The 24,246-nt window shown below is 41.1% G+C and overlaps 1 protein-coding gene across 1 annotated transcript in view; it reads right to left on the bottom strand.

Moving 5' to 3' along the window:
* SVIL (supervillin) overlaps positions 1-23,997 on the bottom strand; it is a 104,243-nt gene extending 80,246 nt beyond the window's left edge. Inside the window, 6 exon segments of the mRNA XM_042991325.1 lie at positions 2,712-3,351; positions 5,934-6,085; positions 6,201-6,258; positions 15,058-15,149; positions 20,580-20,637; positions 22,335-23,997. Of these exon segments, the coding sequence (XP_042847259.1) occupies positions 2,712-3,351; positions 5,934-6,085; positions 6,201-6,258; positions 15,058-15,149; positions 20,580-20,637; positions 22,335-22,395 (1,061 nt within the window). The 5' untranslated portion in view covers positions 22,396-23,997.
* Between the last annotated feature and the right edge of the window lie 249 nt (positions 23,998-24,246).

Here is a 24,246-nt window from a genome sequence, read left to right as displayed (position 1 = left end):
TTCACTTGGCATTATACTCTCCAGCTCTATTCATGCTGTTGCAAATGGTAAGATTTCATTCTTTCTTACGGTTGAATGGTATTCCACTATACATGTATCACATCTTCTTTACCCATTCATCTGTCTGTGGACACTTGGGCTGCTTTCATAATCTGGCTATTGTAATAATGCTGCTATAAACATAGGGGTGCATGTATCCCTTTGAGTTAGTGTTTTCACCTTTTTGGGTTAAATACCCAATAGTGCAATTACTGGATCATAACTTTTTGAGGAACCTCCAAACTGTTTATTTTATCATATATCTTAATTTACTTTTTAATTTCATACTTGTCACACATTATGTTCCATCCTTTTTAATGCAAATATATCTCAGTATTTTCCTAATATATATGAAATGATTTGTTTCTCTGCCTATAAATCATAGAATTGTACACCTTGAATGCTGCAAAAAATAAAGCATGTGCCTTTTTTTAATTAAAAAAAATACATAAATAAAGCAGTACCTTTTTTTTTAATTAAAAAACACATAAATAAAGCACGTGCCTCCTCAAGAATTCCTTTACAATTTAATTCTTTTAATCCTCTCTTTGTGGAAGTCCAGTGTTGAGAGACTGAGACTAGGCTTATGGAAACTTACAAGTAATGGCTCTCCAAATAATTGAGAAAGAAACACCTCTTAAGATTTCACATTATAGGGGTGCCTGGGTGGCTCAGTCCATTAAGCATCCGACTTTAGCTCAGGTCATGATCTCATGGTTCATGAGAACCTGCATCTGGCTGTGCTGATAGCTCTGAGCCTGGCGACTGCTTCCGATTCTGTGTCTCACTCTCTCTCTGCCCCCCTTCCTCGCTCGCACTCTGTCTCTCTCTCTCTCTCTCTCAAAAATAAACACTTAAAAAAATTTAAAAAAATATTTCACGTTATGGACATTTTTTAATATTAAGATTTTAACTCACGCAAAACTATTAAGTATCCTATCTTTTTACCTGGAGCACTTAACCAAGTTTTTGTTATTATTATAGCTGATTCAAGAACTCACAGAGGATCTATTATATGCGATGTAGATGACTAACCTGGATGCCGATGCCGTGTTAACAACTTCAAGTTTTCATAATATGGCAATCAACAATTAGGCTCCTACCTTTTTAAAACTCATGTAATTGTAAATCTCTAATTTCCTTTCTAAGTTAGACTGTTAGGTTTCTTTGTCCTGCTCATGAAGCACATGAAGAGTTTGCTTTGATAGAGACTAAGGCAAGAACACTTTTTCTACTATGAAATGCAGGCTTCCCAAACAACAGACTTTCATTTCAAAGTAAGAGACGACAGGTCACAGTCCCAAAACTTCAAAAAGTCCAAAGGCTGAACAAAGGCCCTCAGAACCTCGTATCTGGATTTAGGTATTTAATTCTCTAAGAAGCTAACATCTCTAAATATTTTGGTGTGGATGATCAAGTGAGGAGGAACAAGTCTGGCTCAATAAACTCCCATAAGTAAAACAAACTGTTTTAGATGTACGATTGCCACTAAAGAGGACCACATTCACTCCTCTGTCCCAGTGTGAAATAAATGAGTATTTCCCCATACATTTTCTTTCTTCTTTTCCAGAATAAAGTTGCTTGATCCTCACAAATCCTCAATTCACCTGGGAAGCTAATGCTTATTTGGACTGAAAAACACATTGAGGAGTCGACCCAGACAATTACCCCAAACTTTAAAGTAGGATGTTTAAGTAAATTGCATTTTAAATATGGTCATCACATTTATTGAATTTAAATATCTAAATTGCATTTAAATTTAAACATCTAAATTTATTTTAAAATTTGAAAATTTAAATATTTAAATTTAGAGATTTAAATTTTATTTAAACATTTAAACCTCTCATTTTAAATTTTATTTAAATATTTAAATCTCAAATTTTAAATTTAATTTAGACTCCAAAATTTAAATTTAATCTAAATTTAGAAATTTTATCTAAATTTAGAAATTTAAATTACATCTAAATTTAGAAATTTAAATTACATTTATAAATAGAAATTTAAATTACATTTACATTTATAAATAGAAATTTAAATTACATTTACATTTAGAAACACATATTTTCTTCTGGCGCTTGAGTTTCTGGTCTTATACCTTTTCTGATTTTCCCAAATGGGAGCTACTCTTTATACACGTTACAAATTACACCTAACGCCTGGTCTTTGAAATGAGGTGCTTTTCCACAGAGCTTCCTTCTTAGCTCGCAGATGTAATTGCATTGCTATACGTCCCAGTTATATTCAGTATATATTGCAGTCACACTTCATACCCTAAACTGAGGCCCGTCCACCGCGTTAGTGGGGGTCCTTCTGCTTTGTGATCTTAAATGACAGCAACACAATCACCAAGGAATCTTGGGTATAATTATAGAAAAATGAAGAAACAGACGATTATTAAAGGCATGTAAGAAACAGTAAAAAGAAGGGTCCTGAAGCAAGGCTCCCATGAAAGGGTCCCCAAGACACCTGTTGAGCTGGTCATTTTTAAAAAGAAGTTGAAGCTTCCTGCTTTGACAGAACCTGTTTTGATACTGTGGAAACAAAAACTCTTATGTCACCTTATTTCTTCCACCAGCTGAACCCTCCACAGAATGCCAGGAATACCCAGACCCTGACAAAGGGGGGTGCAAAGCAAAGATGTTAAGGCGGCTGAGCGCGCGCTGAACGCTTACCTGGCTCGCGCCTCCGCGGGGAGTGGAGGGTCACCGGCAGAGTGGCTCGGGGAGGCGGGTGGCACGGCGTGCATTTGCTTTGGGGACCTTGGCACGTCACTGAAGGCGGTGCAGTCTCGCCCGGAGAACTGGAAGGATGAGGAACCGTCAACCGTGGGGGCCAGGTCGCGGGCCTGCGCGGGGGCGCTGGGCTCCTGCCCCCGTCTTTGGTTTTCCACGTTGAGCAGCACCTCGGTGTCGGAAAGACCGTCACTCCCGTGGAGGGCATAGTCCTTGGACTCGGCCACGCAGGGCCTGGAGTACAGGGAGCTCGAATCTTTGCCCGGCTCGGCCTGCCTGTCGCCTTTCCCTCCCCTTCTGTCGGCAGCATCAGCGTCCTTGCGGGACTTGGTGTATCGAGACAGCGATTCGGAGTCGGCTTCGGAATCCAGAGCTAGCCCGTACTTCTCGGCCAGCTGCCGCCTCCTCTCCGCTTTGTACCGGGCGATTCTCTCCGCTTTGGACTCAAGAGCCGGGGCGTCCATGAGAGCCGAACCACAGGAGGCGTCAGCATGGACGCCCGGCGTTTCTGGGTAGAGTTTGGAGCGGGTCTGCTTTTCCACCGAGGAGTCCGAAGTGTCTTCCTCTTCATTGGACCGGCCTGCAAGGGAACCACACGGGGAACACGGACAGAGTTCAAGTACAGGCGCGCACCGACTGCACGCTGTTCGGTACACAGCACACGCCTGAGCGCCCGCGCGGTGCAGGGCCCGCGTCTCACACAGGTGTATCTAGCCACGGCGACATCCCGGGCTGCCGAACAGGTGCGGGGTCTGCAGTGAAACACCTGAAGGCCGAGAGCCGTCCTGGCGGGGTGAGCCGCCTTCCGCCCGGCCCGCACTAAGGCTCAGCCCCTCGCTCCCGCCTGCTGCCTCTTACTTATTTACCTTTCTGTTTTTGAGTTTAGCATTTTATGGGTGAGGCCAGAGCCCTCTAGAAAAGATACTTGATCTGCTGTAACTTAACATATGACAGATTGTGGTTTCACAGGATCTGATAGTAACCAGAACAATAGTGGGCACTATCAATATGTACCAGGTTCTTGGGGGTGTGTGTGTGTGTGTGTGTGTGTAACACTAGTGGATTTTTCCAACTGTTGCACACATACAGAAAATGTCTAGCATGTTAACATGAAAACATAGGAAGGTAAAACCCTAAATCACCAATAATCACTAATGTGTAATTATGATAAATTGATAATTTGCCAAATATTTCTATGTATTCCTTCTTTTATAAAATTGACTTCTTCTTTCCTTCTATATAAAATAATTTATGTTTTATACACCATTAATGTTTGGTCTGAAACATTTGCCTGTATTTGGAAATCTTATTTTGGAGACATCATTCTTTAAGGCTTCGTAATATTCCGCCTAATAGGCATTCCATAACTGAGATAACCCTTCTCATATTCCTGGGCATTTACGTTGTTTCTCAGTTTTAATCAGTCTGATTTTCTGACTACTATCACAACGGACAAGATTCATAAACGTATAACTGCATTATCAAAAAAGTATATCATTTTAAGATACTTGCTAGACTGTCAAATTAATTTTATAAAGTTTGCATCAATTTGCACTTGAATCTGCCATCTATGTTCTCTTAAAAACATTGAGTGTTAATTACAAAATATCATTTGATTACTAGAAAAAGAGAATATGTTTATTTTCCAATTATTTATTAGCCATTTGTTTTTTCTCCTCTGGAATATCTGATCAAGCTTACTGCTCTGTATTTTACTGATTCCTACTGTCCTTTTTTATTGGTTTGTGTGCACTTTTATAGGACCATGAACCTTAATCTTATTCATGAATATTTCAAACTTGTTTAATTTTTTAGATTTTCTTTGGAGTACGGATGTGAATTGTTATGTAGTCAAGTCAATTGGCCTGGTCGTGTGTGATTTCCACAGCTGTTTCTGTGTTTTGAAAGTCCTTCTTCATTCAATTTGAATTAAATATTCACCTATGTTTTCATGTTTTTAAATTACTTTCTTAAAATTAATCATATGACTAATTGGCACTTATTTTTGTGTTTTATATAAGTGAGAAGAGGGCTATGTCCCCTCTCCCACTGCACAAAACCTATTTTCCCAGTACCATTTTATTAAGTAAGTCTTCCATTTCTCACAAATATGTGAAGCTTAAATTATCATGGTAATACATAGATTCACATTTTATATACACTAGCGTTCATTTCTGGCCATAAATTTTGGTACTCTGTCTAGTCTTGATTCTTCATGGAATTTTAAAAAATCGTAATTGTCTAGTTTTCTGGCCATAGAAGCTCAGGAACTCTAGACAAGTGAAATGATCACATCACGAAGTGAGAGCAACAGCCCCTCTGAGGAAGAAACTAAGAAACAATGGCTATAAGCAGCAGCAGGGGCATAGAGCTACAGAGCCAGGGATGGGGTGGGACGAACAGCCCCATGTGGGTCATCCTCTTCCAAGGCCACGTTGAATATCCAATGTTCAAACATTGACAGTGATCCAAAAAAAAAAAAAAAAAAGGTAGGTTATGTTTGAAATACTGCTTAACAGGAAATAAATATGCAATTTCATGTATTATAATAATTTAAATAGAATTACATGTATTACATTTAAATAGAATTTAAAATTTACATGTATTACAATACATGTATTAAAATTACATGTATTACAATAATTTAAATAGAATTTTTGTTGCATGAACACATAGACTAAGAGCCCTACCCACTCAAGGTCCAGGTTTACTTTTAATGCTACCTGCCACGAGCAGCCGGGCCCTGTGCTGGGGACCTGGGGATTCTGTAAAAATGTGCCTCATTCAGTCCTCCAACAAACTCTTACTGAGGATCTCTGGCAACAGGTCTGGTGCCAGGGCTCTGAGGACACCAAGAGGGAAACACAGTTCCTGCCCTTTACGGGTCCCAGGCAAGGGGGGAAATGACATCATCAATTACCCAACAGTGTGCCAAGGGGCATCATTTCTTACTGCTGTGACACCAGAGGACCACATCTGTGAGGCAGGACAGAGCTGACATATGTGGCTGAAGCTTTTTACAAGCGCGTGTATTTAATCAGTACATCTACGCAATTCGTCTTTGCAGAGTATCTCACTTTCCAATAGCACTGGATAAAAAAGCCTCTGTGGAACATCTCGGGCAGCCTGCTTGATCACAGGCCACCAGGCGGGCATGCTCACCGGTGTGGGGGCTGGCCGGGTCTGTGGCTCGCATGTATCTGGGCGTGTCTTCCTCCAGCAGGCGATGGGTCACTAACCCCGTGCAGCTCTGCAAGAGGATGGGCTGGGTGTCCGTTTCAATTCCTTCTAGGCGCCTGGCGATTCTTTCTTTTCTGTGCAAGACAACAAAAAGGGCCTAGTGAGCCACGGAAATCAATTCTAAGGGAAAAGGGAATACTGTTTCACCAAGCTTTTCGACTTTCTAATTAGGTACAAGAAATATCTTACCTTTTCATTTCTAAAAGTTCTTTCCTCTTTGGTTCAAAGATTTTTCTTAATTCTGCAACTAAAATAAAACAAAGAAGAATGAAGATAGTCCAGTACTCAGTTGTCATGCATTCATTTCACTCCTTCGGGAAACCTACATGTATTGAACTAATGTTTCTGTTCTTGGCTTCTATGTAGCGGTGATATGCAAAATTGACACAGTTCCTGTCCTCCTGGTGATTGTCTTCTAGTGCCAAAGAGCAGACACCAAATGGGATGCACCTACACGCACTTCACAGGCTGCGCTAAGGCGTAAAACCGTGAGTAAGGAATGGATTAATAGGAACAAGTTCTGTTCCATCCAGGAGAGTCTGAGGAAGCCTGAACATTAAGATCTCTTCAGCAAGCAGAATCTATCTGTTTTTAACTGTTAGTAGGTTCAATACTAATGGCATTTCATTACGGAAAACTTCGAAAGTCTGCAAAAGTAGAGACAAGGACAAGAACCTCGACATGCCCATCAGCAAGCTCCAACCACGTGTCTCACACTATTTGGTCCTATCACACAACCTGGAGAGCTCTGTGACTACCGGATTGTGTTCCCAGTGGTACCTAATGCAGCCGACAGCCATTTACTGTAGTTTAGGTTAAGCCGGTTCCTAAGCTTCCCCTCACCGGCTTTCGCTGGAAGGAAACGCTAACAATGGTTTTCCTGCTATAATTTGGGTAGATGATGGATAAGGTAATTACCCCAATTCTCTTGGAGACACTGGATGAGCAGACAAATGTTTTGCTGAGGTGAGGAGGGTCCCGTGTGATACTGACTACAAGGATATCACCGAGATGCCAAATCATTGTTTCTTTGGAGAAATGGACACATTTGGTGGAGAATAAAGGTCTCTCTTCTCGCTTCCTCCTCAATCCCATGAATTCACGAAGGCTCATCTGAGTGGTTCCTACTGAGGACCCAGGAACACCACAGAGTAGCGACTTCAGCTTCACCACAGAGTATGGCCCTGGCGGCCCATAGAATTTTGAAAGACTGGGTCAAAGAAGAAACTCAAAGGAGGCACACTGGACTGCTTAAGTATTTTCTAATTTTTTCTTTTCCTTTTTTTTTTTTTAAAGTAAACGCTACGCCCAGCGTGGGGCTCGAACTCACCACCCTGAGATCAAGAGTCGCCTGAGCCAGCCAGGTGCCCCTGAATACTGGAATTTAACTTTCAGCTACTTCAATTTCCATTTTATTTTTTTAAAGTGGTCATTTTTAGTAATGAGTCAAAAACCACACACACACACACACACACACACACACACACACCCCTTTTATATTGCCGTTTGTCTCCAGAGATACAAGCCTAGTTTTTATTTATTTATTTTTACATGATAACCACCTTAAAATTTTAGTCAGATTGACTTTTGTTGAGATAGATGGCTTCATAAAAGTCTTTCCCTCAGGTGGTTTTCCCAGGAAACAGAGTGGCTGGAGTCAGGGGTATACTTTCTCTGCATAATTATGTTCTTATTTGGAAGACAAGGGTATAATGATAATGGTGCATCCCGCCATGCAGCCTTTTGAGAAAGCTTGACTACTAACAGCTTCCCACTTAACCAATTAGCTCCAGTGAGATTATGGTGAGGAAACTTTAACGACCGGTAGTGCAGATTTTGAAACTGTTTTCAAGGATGATATAAACCAAAGAGTATCAATTAATTATTTAAGCCCCAAGAAGAGAAAGGGGTCATGTTTTTTCATATGATTGCTCAAGAAGCTATTGAAACCAAATTCCAAGTGCTCTGAAAAGTAGGTTTCAAACTCAATGCATCACACTCTTAATTGAGAAACAGGGTATAATAGGGTCTTGCACAGCCTAACGCCATTTAACTTTCCTCCACCCGAAGCATTTCAGCTAGGTATGCTATAGTCTAAATGTTTATGTTGTGTCCCCCGCCCCGCCCCACCACCAAATTCGTATGTTGAAATCTTAATCCTCACAGTGATAGTATTAGGAGGTGGGACCTTTGGGAGATGATTGTTTGCCTTCACGAGTACGATTAGTGCCCTTCTAAAAGAGGTCCCACAGAACTTACCGCTTCCCATGTGAGACCCAATGAGCAGCTGGCGGTCTGCAAGTCACGAGGGGGGGTCTCATCAGAACCCAGCCACACCGGATCCCTGATCTAGGGATTCCAGCCTTCAGAACTATGAGCAATACATTTCTGCTCTCTTAGAAGCCACCCCAGTCTATGGTATTTTGTTATACCAGCCCAAATGGACCAAGACAAGGATACAAATATCAATTTAACATAAAGAGTGTCCTATAACTTCTATTGGAAAAAGTTATGATCTACTTTGTAATCTCAACTTGAGACTGTGAAAATCACTTTTATTGCATTAAATTTTTAGTTTTTAAATTTTTCTATAGAAATTAATGTAACTAAAGATATTTTTTCAAGAAAGATCCTCTTCCCCCCAAAAAAGATCCCAGCAGTACAGAGAGAAAGATAAGTAACAAATTGCTTCCTGTCATTTTTTTATTTCACATATTCTAGAAGGAACTGGACTATGCCAATGCCCCACCCCCAACAGAACTATACTCTTCCTACTGCCATTCCCTACCCGTCTCAATATTCTATAAAGACTATGAGAAGGGAACAGGCTGATGGTCACAATAGTCATTCATCACGGAAACTGAACCCTAAGAAGTCTGGGGCAGTGGGAGAAAGGAGGATGGTAAACCAAGTTCATGGTGATCTCTGTCCTTTTCTGGACAAAACAGGCCAGGCAACTCACTAATGAACCTGTCATTTGTATGTCTTAGGATAGCATATAGCAGACATTCAGGTGCACCTCATCAGGTTGACAGATTCACTGACTGGCTCTAAAACAGCACAGATCACCATGGGGGTGTCGGCCTTTTGGGTGAAAATTTTCCTCATTGTGAGCCTTGTACTGCAGGGTGTTAAGTGTCCGTGGCTTCCCTAACAAATGCCTAATCATCACCAGTTGCTGTGACACAAAAATGCTCCCATTTGTTTCTAAAGTCCCCCCTTGAGCCCCGGGGAAGTTACTGTCCTTGGACGGTAGCCCGTCCCCTGGATGCCCAGGTTCTAGGTTATCCCACTAACAGACACCACTAGCTAGCTCCTCTCTCCAATCACATCTAGATTCAAACGCAAACCACATCTAGATTCGAACTCAAACCACATCTAGATTCGAAGTCAAAACTGTTTCTGGGGTGCCTGGGTGGCTCAGTCGGTTAAGCATCCGACTACGGCTCAGGTCATGATCTCACGGTCCGTGAGTTCGAGCCCCACGTCGGGCTCTGTGCTGACAGCTCAGAACCTGGAGCCCGTTTCGGATTCTGTGTCTCCCTCTCTCTCTGCCCCTCCCCTGTTCATGCTCTCTGTCTGTCTCTGTCTCAAAAATAAATAAACATTAAAAAAAAAAACAACTGTTTCAAGCTTATAACCTACAGTCCTCTTTGATTATTTACCGAGGACTGAAATGAAGTCATAAATCAAACCATACTCTATATGTGCCAGCAAGTTAGGGGCATTGGCTGGTTCAGTCAGTAAAGCATCTGACTCCTGATGTCAGGGTGGTGAGTTCAGGCCCCATGTCGGGTGTAGAGATTACTTTAAAAATAATTAAGCAAATGTATCAGCAAGCTTATTCATTCTTAGTGGAAATCCATAGTGAATCTTTTAGAAAAAAAATCCCTTACGCAAACAAATTACTGCTCAGTCTATTCTTTCTAACAAATGTATTTTTCAGTTACCAAGATTTGCTTCCTTCCAATAGATGTGAAATTACAGGGGAAAGAAATGATGTGGAAGAGAAAAGAACAGAGAAGCTTCCTTTCCCAAGACTATAATTTACAAGTAAAATTAGTAAAACAAACATGAAGTATAATTACCCTAGTATATCTAGCCCATGGGAAAACACTTCAGTTGTATAAAAGAGAATGAGGTTTTATTTGAATTGCTGATGTGTGCGTACTTTTTCTGACCCTTTCCAGGAAAACCAAAACCAAAACCAAAAAACAAACCTCTTTTGGGCTCTTGCAGTGTTCTTTAGGCCCTCCACTTGAATTTTTGGTCAGGTTTATTATAAAACATTGAACAAAAGCTAATACTAAGAAATCATGGGAAGACACCCCAGCTATGGAAATCTATGTTGCCTCTGTGTTGTTTCATGCATAAAGACCGCCACATAAATCACTATCACAGGCATCTTCTGATTGATAATCTTGAATACAGTTTATCATTGCTTATGATCTACCAAAAGCTTTCTTTCCTTTACAATTTTTATATAATTTTAGACTTATAGAAAAATCAAGACATGCTTCACAACATGTTAACACCTCAATACATTTGGTTTACATTTATCCTTTTCCATACACGTATTTACGTGTGTGATGTGTATATATGCATGCATGCAAGTACACATATTTACATGTCAACTTTTCTGAACCATTTAAGAATAAGTTGCAGCATGATGTCCCTTTATCTGATTTGAAAGGACACATGCGGCCCAATGTTTACAGCAGCACTATCAATAATTGCTAAATTATGGAAAGGGCCCAAATGTCCATCAACTGACAAATGGATAAAGAAAACGTGGTGTGAGGGGCGCCTGGGTGGCGCAGTCGGTTAAGCGTCCGACTTCAGCCAGGTCACGATCTCACGGTCCGTGAGTTCGAGCCCCGCGTCAGGCTCTGGGCTGATGGCTTGGAGCCTGGAGCCTGTTTCGGATTCTGTGTCTCCCTCTCTCTCTGCCCCTCCCCCGTTCATGCTCTGTCTCTCTCTGTCCCAAAAATAAATAAAAAACGTTGGAAAAAAAATTAAAAAAAAAAAAAAAAAGAAAACGTGGTGTGTGTATGTGTGTGTGTGTGTGTGTGTGTGTGTGTGTGAGAGAGAGAGAGAGAGAGAGAGAGAGAGAGAGAGAGAGAGACATACATGATGGAATATAATTCGGCAATCAAAAAGAATGAAATCTTTCCATTTGCAACAGCATGGATGGAACTAGAGTGTATTATGCTAAGAGAAATCAGTCAGAGAAAGACAAATATCATAATGATTTCACTCATGTGGAATTTAAGAAACACAACACATAGACATAGGGGAAGGGAAGGAAAAATAAGATAAAAAGAGACAGGGAGGCAAACCATAAGAGACTCTTACGACAGAGAACAAACTGAGGGCTGCTGGAGGGGAGGTGGGGGGGGGGAGGTGGGCTAAATGGGTGATGAGCATTAAGGAGGGCAGTTGTTGGGAGAAGCACTGGATGTTATATGTAAGTGATGAATCACTAAATTCTCTCCTGAAACCATTATTATACTATATGTTAACCAATTTGGATATAAATAAACAAACAAATAAATAGCAAAAAAATTAAAAAGGAAAAAAAAAGAGAATAAGTTGGCAGCATGATATCCCTTTCCCTCTAAACTCTTCAACGTATATTTCCTAAAAAATAGGAAATAAGAATGTTTTTAAAAATTGGATTAAGCAGCCATAATTCAGTTGATTATATGCTGTGGCAGAATATGCACAACTCAGAAATGGTTCAGGTAACAGTAATACTAGTCATCATCTAATACACAATACATAATAGGCACTGTCGATCTAACTTCTGTTGTAATAAATGTTCTACTTTGCCTTCAAATACATTAATTAAAACTTTAACATACACTAAATTATCCCTCATTATACCTGCTATTTTAGTCTTCTGCCCTTGTCTGAGTAATTCTGAATGGTACTTCTGTGGCAATATGGATTCTGTGAGTCTATTTCTTTAGTTCTTTTTGATGGGAATGGGATGGTCATTTTCCAAGTAAGGTAATTTAAGGGGAATTGACATCAGGGCTATGATACTTTTTTTTTAAAGGTTTGTTTGTTTGTTTGTTTTTGAGACAGAGAGAGAGAGTGAACGAGCGCAAGTTGGGGAGGGGCAGAGAGAGAGGGAGAGAGAGACTCCCAAGCAGCATGGATCCTGATGCAGGGCTTGATCCCGCAAACTGTGAGATCATGACCTGAGCCAAAATCAAGAGTTAATGCTTAACCGACTGAGCCACCCTGGCGCCCCAAGAGCTATAATAATTTATATTTTATTTAACTGCCTAATATGCTTTATAATAATATGTAATGCCAATACTCAGGATGATTTGGTCTGCTGGGTACTTTTCTTGAGGAATACAGTTTCCTTAGCCCTGAGAAGCAGGCTTTCTGGTAAAGTTATTGTCGAGTCCAGTCGTCTAAACCCAAGTACAGTAGAATCTTCCGAAGAAATATAAGTGGCAGGGGACTGCCAAGAGCTCTCCCAGCCTGCATTTGACAGGCTAAGAGCACAGGCCAGACCCAGAATGTCCTGAATACTGATCTGACTTCCCAGAGGAGTAACGCGCTTCAACTTTTACACTTGGAAGGCAGCCACTAATATAAAGACAAGCAGCTTAGAAAATAAGTCATTACAAAACTAGAGGAATAAGGGAGAGGGGTGGTGGCTCCAAAGTGTGGGACTTCTTTTTGGATAATGACAACTTTCCGAAACCGACGGCGGCCCTGGATGCACAACTCTGTGGATATGCTGAAAGCCACTGAGCTGAGTGCTGTAAATGGATGAACTGTACGAATTATAGCTCACTAAAGCTATTAAAGAAAAGCTATATATACGAATTATAGCTCACTAAAGCTATTAAAGAAGTAATGTAGTTGGTTCATTTCACAATTCCTAAGTGGAAAATCTATTTCCATATTATAAACTTTGCACAGGTAAAGGTTTTTAGTCATCGGATAACTTGCGTGTGATACACAGTTAAAGGAAGCCCCTTAGAGAAAAGCCAATGATCATTTTAATGCTCATTTGCACAAAAGCAAGAATTCCTCACTAAATGAATGGAAAGCAACTGCTGGAAATGTGTAAACAGACATGAAGCTCTATGCCATTAAAACAGTTGGAACCAATTCCTATTTTTACCATTATATTGCCAGGAGCTGCCATCAAGAGACGTGTTAACATGGAGGAGTGAGATCACCGGTAATACGCGGGTCTTTCCAAACATGCCTGCCCGAATTCATGAAGTGCACAACGCGAGACAAGACGGTGGGGAATTTACATGGAATTCAGGGGAGGAGGGGCTCTGACACTTTTAAAGCACATTTTGAAGATCTTGTGAATTTGGAAACATAACTCTGATTAATGCATGGCATTATCTTCGTTTTGTGAAGAGTTACATTTTTATAACCAATTATGATACATTTTCTGGTGAAACTGGTTAATCAACTTACGTGTTTTTAAATTTTGGCACATATGGAGTTATAAGCTGTTGAGCCTGAAGGGACCTCGCATCTCATCTATTGCTTCTAATTTTTCTGATCCCAATATTGCATGTACTACCGTTCATCAAGGAAAGGACCTGGGCTAGGCCAGGAGGACGAGTAAAGCAGCTGTTACTACAGAATTTTGTCTAATCAGTCCAATCTTCGAAGCTACTGCTAAAATCAAATTTAGCAGTACTTTGTTTGGCTCATCTTCATAGATCTTAAGTCTGACTCAGATTAGCTTGAGTTTCTTTCTCTTTTACAGAGTCTAAAAAATCAGAAGGACCTTTCCATTTCATGCCATCCAGGCAGGAACCCACAGCATGTGTCCTTCCCATGGAAGCACATGACCTTCCTTGAACAGCTACTGGGAGCCGAAGAGATGATAATACAGGCCATTTCATTTCTAGGTCCCACGAACTATCAGAATTGTCTCTATCGTATGAAATCTCACCTACTTCCCTGTAATTCAATACGTTATTCTTGTTTTTGGCCTCTGGGGCAACGTGGGGTAAGCCTGTCTTCCTCTCGACAGTTTTGTAAGTACTTGGAAATTACAAAACGTCCCTGTTTGAAGTTTCTCCACAAGGCCAAATCCCTGGGGACCTGCAAATATCCGACCTCATCAGACTTTGTCTAGCCGTATCATCCATTCAATTCCTCAGGATATACGCCCATTTAGCAGTGGGCCTTTTAAACTAGATTTAGTTTCTATTAAAAGAATACGGTTTCTGGTCTAATTTCTTTTAGGTTTGATCTTATGTTTGTTTTTGTTTTTGTTTGCTTTCAGAGGGCCAAAAAAAAAAAAAATCGGATATCGGATCTTCCACTAAATCTGTTTCTTCCATAGTAAGGTTTACCCAGCTCATTTGGGATGGAGACAGTTTGTAAGCCGGTACCACGCTGTGCCAGTGTTACAGTCAGGGGCAACAAAGATCTGGTAACATTTATGTCATTTCTCGGGCGAAACAAGGGGTGGTTGGCTGGTGACAGCTGCACATATTTTAGTGCACATGCATCTCTACCAATGAAAATACGAATTCATCGAACTGGTGAGTACCTACTTGGAGAAGGAAGCGTGTGTGGAACAGTCTGCATTGATAGGCCAGTGTGCTGCCCAGCAGGGAGCTCTAACATACTCAGTGGAAATGCAGCAACACTGGCAGACGCCCAGAGGTGGAGGAAATGGAGCGAGCGGATGGAAAAGAAAAGGCCTTATGAGCAAAACCCACCGTCCCCGGAGAAGGTGACAGGTAGGAGAGATGAAGAAGGTTGAGTCTGTGCCGGCTCCCTCTCTCACCCTCCCCACCCCCCAGCCTCCAGGGAAAACCCAAGAATGCCTAAAAGTAAGAGAAGGGACATGTAGAAAGGTGTAGATTCAACATGCAGGAAGAGAGCTACCTTAGTTGAGGCTAATTGTTGAAATAGACAGAAAGGGACACGTACAAGAGTATACACTGGAGATCAGTGAGGCAGTCCCCCTCCAAGGAAATCAGGCAACACAAGACCTACAGGCTCAGGACACCGGTCAACCATTTAGAGAAAGTCTCACCTTTGGGAAGTGCAGTTAAAAGCTTAGCATTGATTCCTCCTTTGTAGTTAGTGCGCTGTTCTTTATCTTCAAGCAAGAACTCTTTCTGAAAGCTAGAAATTAAATTATTCCATTAGTCATGTCTAAAGTCAATTTGAATCAAGATACACGATATTAAGTGAAAAAAAAATGCTAAACGAAAATGAGCTGTTATACATAGTTAAATAGGTGGATGTAGACGACACATAAAAAGTTTTATTTTGGGGAGTTAAATGGGAGCTGTTTTCATTTATTTATAGTCATTTATAGTTATAGCTATTTATAGGACTTTTTTTGTGCAACTGAAGAATTACGTCAGCAGGGGCAGGTGACGTAGTGTCAGGGGGGCAAAAACATGGCTGAGCTGCCAGCCAGACGCCTTGGATGGGACTGATAACCTCTTCTAGAGCCACTCATCATAGCTGTGTAAGTTTGGATTAATCACTCACCCTTTCTGTGTTCTAATCTCTTCCTCAGAAAATCAGCAACTTGTCTAGGTTATGTGCATGCTTTCCTCCAGTGTTGAAATTATATAACAAATGCCTTCAAAGTACCAAGAAATCAAAGCATGGTGGACAGGTCTGCGAGGCTCATGAAAAGAGCCTTGGAATAAAGGAGGAAATGAAAGCGAAGAAGAACTGAGCACTTACTATGTACTCTTCTTCTATAACTAGGCACACTCCAAGCATAATCTTAATTATTTTCGCAAGACCCTGTGAGGCCTGAACTACTCAGTGCTGTGCTAATAAATGTTTAAAAACTTGCTCCTTAGTCTTGCTCTCCCACCCCCTTCCCCTAAGCATATGCTTTGCAGTCTTTGCTGATAGCATAAATACCCCCACTAAGGCTGATTTTCAAGCTTCCCACAGGACTCACTGGACTCACAGCTAAAAGAGAGGCATAAACTCGCTCTCAGGAGGAGGTGCAAGTCGGCTCCAGCACACCAACTGGAACAATTATCATCCTCGGTTTGCAGACTAGGAAACTGTTAAATGATCTGCCCGAGGACGAGATACAAAGCCAGCTCCCACTCTAACACTAGGCCCCCAGGCTGCTGCATGCCAACCCCATGGGCTTCCATGGGAGTGGGCCTGGGGTTGGGCAAGACAGACCGAGCTGCCACTGTGCAGCAAGAAAACCCAACGTAGAAGCAGGAAAACCAATATTCTCCTGTGATACGATCACCTCCAGAGAGGTGAACAACAGCCTTGGAAAGGCTGAAGGTCAGTGCAAAGCTGACCTTCCCTATGGGCTGTCCTCCATTTGTGTTTCCGCATGTAGGGGTGCACGTCCATAGAGGTCCAAGAGGTGACTGAGGAAAGTGCTGTGCATCTCTGTAAGTGGGGCACATGAATGCTCTATATCCTGCACATAAATTACATTTCAAAGAGCTGCTGCACATTCCAAAATACGTAACACCATCCATCTTCTAGAACCAAGCTCATCTAAAATCTTAGTTATTGCTGACAAATGTGGTAGGGCTTATATTCATAAATATGACTGCCATGTATCCATATTATTTAACACAAAAGTCTTGAGAATAAGTAGTCTTTATAAACCACACTCCAGATGGCTTGAAGATTCTAGAATACCCACGTAGGTCAGAAAAGTGGAATTGGCACTGACTTCTCAACAGTAAATCCTAAGGCAGTGATAATTCTTTCTGGCATTTCATTCAGATGTATGACTTAGTATAAACCTACAAAATTAAGTAACTGTAGAAATGTACCCCACTTAAGGAATGGCATGCTATTGTAATTGATTATTTAACTATTTATTTAAATACCTTGATAAAGTTCTGTACTTTCTTTGCAAAACTAACATCTTAGGGAAAAAATTCCATATAAAAAAACGGTGCAATCCTGAAATATTCAGCTTCTTAGGCCACTGACCTTGGGGCACAAATATTATCTCATATTTTCAAAAGTAGACATGTGCATAGTCCCCCTCCCCCATTTTGTGCTTATCAAAAAACCACTAATAAAGACTAATAAACTGCTCTCTAGTTAAACATTTTTCTGAACTTTCACGGTGGGGTTTCCAAGTCTTCCCCTGCCCCTCCCCCGGCACTTACTTTCTTGAAACAAAGCTGAGTGTCTGTACCAATGAAAAGTACAGCCTTTCCATGGCTGGTCACACACCAGTGGAAAACGCAAGTGCTGCTGGGAACTGCTCTCGTGGCTCCTCACCTGGTCTGTCTACCTGAGTTCTCTCCTCTCCCTCCTGCTCTGGGACTCAGGTTAAGGTCATTTCCTCAAGGAAGAACCCCCTGATCCAGTGCCCGTCCCACCGGGTACCGAATCTATATTACGCACTTCATTTGTTTTCTCTCAAGGTAGCCTGGTTTCTTATTTGGAGAACATATTATAAGTGTCTTATTTCAAATTATTGATTTATAAAAGTGGTTTTTTTTTTTAATCAATAAATATCTGTTGAATGAATGGCGACAATAAAATACTTCGAATGTATTCTACACTCACTCTGAAATATTTTACATACACACCCTATACACTATTAATGTGATATGGGCAAAGAGCATTGCAAAACTGAGAATAATTAGAAGGGCACATATTTAATAATATCAGTTATAAGCTTCCTCCCTCCCCCACTTTCCTTCTTTCACACTTATTTATTTTTTTACTTACTTACTTACTTACTTACTTATCTATTTATCTATCTATTTATTTATTTTAAGGAGGCTCCACGCCCAGCGTGGGGCTTGAACTCACGACTCTGAGATGAAGGGCCGCATGCTCTCTACAGATGGAGCCAGCCAGTCACCTCTCCTTTCTTCACCTTTAGAATAACATATGATAGAAAGAATAAGGCAAATGGGGTTGAAAAGTGGAGCTCTGACTCAAGAAAGCTAGAAAAGCTATGACTGAGTCAGGACCCCTTAAACCAATATGAAACCAGGCTTTGAAAAAGTCACATCTTTTCCCTGGACTTTCGAGACCCAAGGCACTAGCCAGCGGTGAGAATGCAGGCAAGACACATTAGTAAAGAACTCTGGAACATTCGTGAATGAGCAACGTCTTCTGATCATCTAATGGCTTATAAAACACAAATACCCCAGGGAGCCCTAACATAAATCTCCTCCTCACCTTTTTGAGTCAGAGGCACCAGAGCGGTGGGACTGGCGGAGCCCAAGCCCAACTCACATGATGGGTACCTCGAACGCACTGAGCTCTGGATGCTGCACGGTGCTCTCACCATCCCCAGGACGAGGGGACTCTACCCGACAGCCTCTGTAGGCATGGGTGGTTGCCACAGCTCAATCACAAGTATGATTCTGTATTTCAGTATGATACCAGCTCTCTCTATATAACTAAAGCAAATGCTACGGTCTTAATGTTTGAATTCCATTTTTAAAGTTTCTACTATCAAGAAAGAAGCACCTTTTAGATTTGTTATTGGTCTGCATCTCCTCTGAAACAGTGCTCTTTTCAGCACTAAATTTTCCATACTCTGCCTCCTTCCCTCTGCTTCGATAACCTAAGAAGAGATTGCTACCCATGTCCACATTTTTTTATAATGTCCCATTAACCTACTTAAATGCCAGCAGTAGAAACCAGAGGAAATTGTATTAAAGTGAGAACAGGATAGTCTGCAGTTATTACTGCACAAAATGGGGCTATACCACGACAGTGATTATTCAGCACCGGCGCTGGGAAAGGCTCTCTACAATCTGCTCACCTTTCTCCTAACGTTTACAAGATTATCAAAGTTCACTACCTCATATTTGTACCTGTGGTGTCTGGTCAGCTAGACTGCTTTGGAGGAGGCGAATTCTTGTATCTCTAATCCTATTTTACACTTAGGATCCACAGCAAGGAGGCCATAATTTCAATAGGGACATATGAGATCATACCCACCATATTTGAAATGTCTGACTATTTCATTCTGCTATCCTTACAAAGCAATGCTTTCCTCCTCTTCCTTTTTCTTAGTCACTTGTTAGCTCTGTTACAGCTAAACCAACCTGCCCGGGGACACACTGGGGACTAAGCTACTATGGTCTGAACGTCTGTATTCCCCCAAATTCGTATGTTGAAATGCAAACCCCCAAAAGCGATAATACCAGAAGGTGGGGACTTTGGAAGGGGATTAGGCCGTCAGATGGAGCCTTCATGAATGAGAATAGTGTCCTTATAAAAAGAGACACAGAGACAACTACACTTCAATGAAAATAGAACTAAACAACCCCCCCCCCCCCACCGAGAGACCCTAGCCATCTCCCTAGCTCATTCCACCCCGTGAGGATACAAGAAGTTGGCTGTCTGCAGATGGAAAGAGGGCCCTCCCCCAATCATGCTGGCGCCCTGATCTCAGACTTCCAGCCTCCAGAATTGTGAGCAATAAATTTCTGTTGTTTCTAAGCCAGCCGGCCTATGGTATTTTGTTGTAGTAGCTGGAACTAAGATATAAGGCTTAGATGCTATCGGACAAAGATAAGAAATAGGGGAGATTCTGTCAAGCGCTAGAAAAGTTAAGATTTCCTGAGTCAAATAAGACAGACAGCCTTACTGATGACAGCCAACTCTAGCTGACTTGATACTAAGATGTGGATCAAATCCATCAAGGCTTTCTTTATCTCATCTAGTGTGTCCTGAAAGATGCCTGCTCCCATTTTCAAATGCAGAGCCCGGCTCAGCCTGATGAGGACAGTGATTAGACAGCTGTTTATTCAAAACCATTGAAATGCAAACCCTTTAGAGTAAGGAGGCAATGCCATGCAGGATACATTAGGAAGAAGTGCGTCTGAGTGGAAGGCGGGGGAGATCAGGGTTGGGTCCTTCTACCATAATGAAATGTACATTGGGGTCTATGCCTGTATGTCTTAGGGATAATAACTTTGTGTCTCCACTTGAAAAATCCAACATCTATTAGGGACAGTGATCTGCTAAGAAGCATCTGAGATACAGCTATCTTGTTTGGCACAAACTTTCATTTTTACAAAGCTTATATGAATGATTCTATATCATAGAGTTTTAGCACATTAGGTAAATCAAATTAGTACCCATAATATCTTGTAGGGAACCGAAGAGCAGAAAGGTTAAGAGACAGCAGGACCTCACTGGACAGATGGAGGGATGGGCGGGGGAGGGGGGTGGGAAGGAGGGAGGGAAGAGAGGCACAAGGCTAAATCTTTTCTTTAAAAATCAAAAGCTCTCTTACTTAATGGGCAGATTGCAAAAGGACATCCCACGCTTAGAGGCAGGTATGAACAAAAAAAAAAGAAAAGATAGTAGCCCTCTACAGGTTCAAAATTATATCTGCTCTGCAAATAGTTCCCATAAACAGCATTAATAAATACAAAAAGAATCTTTTCTGGCTGAATCTACAATTAGGTCAGCTTGTTTCATATACTTTAATAAATCAAACTCTGGGGAGAAAACATATTGCCAGACATTCAAACTCATGAATTAGGAATTTAGGAGAATAATTCTAAAAGCTACCACAAATCTCTAAATCCTAAGAGTCTTGAGCAAAGACCACTTTACCTTGGAACTTTTCTTTGACTTGGTAATCCAAGGAAGCTTAAGTTTTTCTGGTTGAAATCTAAGGAGAAAGAAATAAGGTAACAATGAAATAACTACATAATAAGTTAAAAAAACAATCTCCAGTGGGGAAAAAAATTCTCCAAAGTCCCATTGAACATATAACAAGAAAAAAGGAAACCATTAACCAGACAAGAAATATGAATACAAAAATGACACCTTCTAAGAATCAAATTCCACAACCTAGGCAAGGTTTTTTTCCTTCTCCTGAAATGTGGTCAACATAACTCTGCGGGTGAAAAAAATAAAAACAAAAATAAAAAAAAATCTGACATAGTTCAATCCTATCATGTAAATTTGTTATAGCTACGAGAATAATTCAAAGCAAATAAATACTGAATGGCATAGTTACATACTCCAGGAAAAAAAAGGAGGAAAAAAATTAAACAATTTTGGTCAAGGTAACATTGAAACTCATCACTGCCTGATGTATTTGAGACACCTTTAAAGACTGTGTGCATTTAAGGGGTTGTTGAAGAGCAGAGGAAATGCTTCTGCTGGTTTTATTGCCTTCCTTAAAATCTAAACAATAACAACACATCAAATTAACTACTTTCTTTATTTTTGAAGTCAAGATATGTATGGTGTAAAGACAGGTGGTAACAAAGCCATGCAGAAAAAAACACACATCCGGGTGAACCAGTTAATCAAAACCAGGCACAGACAAATTTATACCAGTCTAATGGCAAGTAATCTGTTTTACAGCTTTTGGCATAGTAACCCTTTGTCCACCAAGGAAACCACAAGCAGACCACTTACAGAGACTTCTAAGGAAGTGCCTTTTACTGTTTAATATTTGGGGGCAAGTACCTTTTACTGTTTAATATTTGGGGGTCAAGAAAAGGAGGTACGAAAATATACCAGATGCTGACATGCCCTTATCCATCAAAACACATCCAGGATCCCGGAATTTGGAAACTGTGACCCACTAGAAATATACAATAAAATGCAAGGTATAATGCCAATTAAACATCTAGGCCTTTTTCCTGATTATACACATATCTGGCTATGTGTGAGAACTCGGTTCAAAAAACTATCAAGTGATATAGAAGAAAATTTCTGACTCTGAGGCCTGTTCGACTCACTTCCTAATGGTATGTCTGTGCTGGGAAAGACTTAGCTACAGAATGCCTGAAGTTCACATGTGCCACTCAAAATAACTTGAGCATTTCACTTTTCTTCAATCAGTGATCAGAATCTGTGATGCCACTCCAGTAGTTAAACGGAAAGCACGTATTTTCCTCTGCACTCTAAAGGAAGCCACTACAAAATCAGCATTTTGTTCCCAACAGTGTTCACATGAAGATTCCATAAAAAGACAAACACCACTGTCTACTGGAAATGATTTAGTATATGTAGCATTCAGTTTAGAAAAAGATTTTAGCTAAAGCACAGCACGTCCAGAACGTGATCCCAAGTTTGGACATTTTAACTGAATTTGCAATTTTTCCTGCAGAGAGGCTACAGTGGTTTAGCAGTCTCTGTAACTTACACTAGGGGAAACAAACAAACAAACCCACGTTTTTCAGCCACAAGATAAGCCAATGCATACACTCCGTTAGATATTTAAAGTGTCCTTTGAGGAAACTGTATAACTAACTGGACACGGGAGAATATATGGTAAACTGGAAGCTGCAAAGGCTTTCATCAGAGTATACAACAAACCCATACGTGCAATTCCTATTTCTCTTGCCTTACCTTGTCTCTCAGAGAACTGGAAAACTCCCAGATAGCTGGCAATCTCTGGGCTTCTGAACATGGTTGCACATAGAAAGTTTAGTAACAGAGCCTGCTCTCCAGCTTAATTCTCAACCAGCCACGGCCTTCAGCCCGTCTAAGCAAAACTGGGTTGAGATTCTTCACAGCACAGGGCTACAGCAATCAGGCACTCGTGTCCTTGAAAAGTATAGTCAACGCAAAGTAGGAGGCTGCAGGCTGGAACAGCTCAAACCCCGTAATCAGATTACAAGCAGAAATCAGGCCTGTGGATGCTCAAACAGGCTGGACTCCGCTGATGGGCCATTCTTGATGTTTCCACTTCAAAGCGGGGGCCGAATCACAACTTATGCTTCGGCTAAATAGACAATACTGCCACCTAACCATCACCGGGGGAGTCAAAAACAACTCCTCCTCTCCCTAAAAATAAACAAAAAGGAACTGTACAGAGGCTCTTGAGGTACTGGGAAAAGGGGAAGCCGCCTAACAATTCCCAGGCTGCTTGGAGTCCGGCTTTGGCTAAGTTAAATGAAATATTTCACCTAACAGGGAGCCAAAAGCCCATCGTTAAGAGTCCAGATTTATGAACAACACATGAGCGAAATTGCAGGAAAAGAAGAGGCAGATATTACTGGAGGTTCAGAAATTTTAATTTGAGACAGAAGCTCTTAAGCATTACCTCGTGGACTGCCCCCTTGTTATTTCATCGTTACTTTTGAAAGGGAATTAATTTTTAAAAAGCAGCTTTACTACAAAACTGAGGGGAAGGGACAGAGATTTCCCACATTGTCCCCCGCCTCTACATCATGCGTGGCGTCCGCCATGAGCGACAGCACTCACCAGAGGGGGACATTTTTACCAAGGATGAGCCTGCTTTGATTCATCGTCACTACCCACAGTCCGTGGTTTACCTTAAGGTTCGCAACATTCTATGGGTTTGGACAAATGTGTAATGACATCTCGCATCGGAATATCACACAGAGGATTTTCACTACCCTGAAAATCTTCAATGCTCTGCCTTATTCACTTCCCTCCTCCTCTCCCGGCAACTACGGATCTTTTTCCATCTCCCTAGTGTTGCCTTTCCTAGAATGTCAGATAGTTGGGAGTCAAACAGTATGGAGCCTTTTCAGGTTGGCTTCTTTCACTTGGTAATATGCATCGAAGGATCCTTCGTGTCTTTTCAAGGCTCGAGAGCTGATGCCTCTTCGGTGAGGAATAATATTCCATTGTCTGGATGCACCACAGTTTGGTTACCCATTCACCCACGGAATGGATGCTTCCCAGTTTGGGCAACTATGAGCAAAGCTGCTATAAACATCCAGGTGCAGGTTTTTGTGTAGACAGACATTTTCAATTCCACTGGGTAAATAAATACCAAGGAGCGTGATGGCTGCATTGTATAGTAAGAGTAAGTTTAGTTTTGTAAGAAAGTGCCAAACGGTCTTGGAAAGTAACTGTACCATTTTGCATTCCCACCACCAACGGATGAAAGTTGATGTTGCTTCAAACTCTTGCCAGCACTTGGTGGTGTCCGTGTTTGGGATTTTTGCCATTCTAATAGGCACATAGTGGTATCGTATTGTTTAACTTGCATTTCCCTGAGGCCACATGACGTGGAGCATCTTTTCATTTACTTATTTGCCATCTGTGTATCTTCTTTGGTGAGGTGTCTGCTGAGATATTTTACTCGGTTGTTTGTTTTCTCATTGTTGAGTTTTAAGAATCCTTTGTATATTTTGGATAACAGCCCTCTATCAGATGTGTCTTTTGCAAATATTTTTCCTAGTCTGCGGCCTTTCTAATTCTCTTGAAATTGTCTTTTGTAGGGGTTTTATAATTTTAGCAAAATCCAGCTTATCCATTCTTTCCTTCATGGGTCATGCCTTTGGTG

Source organism: Panthera tigris, chromosome B4 (genome assembly GCF_018350195.1).
Source record: "Panthera tigris isolate Pti1 chromosome B4, P.tigris_Pti1_mat1.1, whole genome shotgun sequence".
NCBI classification, from domain to species: domain Eukaryota; kingdom Metazoa; phylum Chordata; class Mammalia; order Carnivora; family Felidae; genus Panthera; species Panthera tigris.
This window is presented reverse-complemented; position numbering and strand designations above follow the sequence as displayed.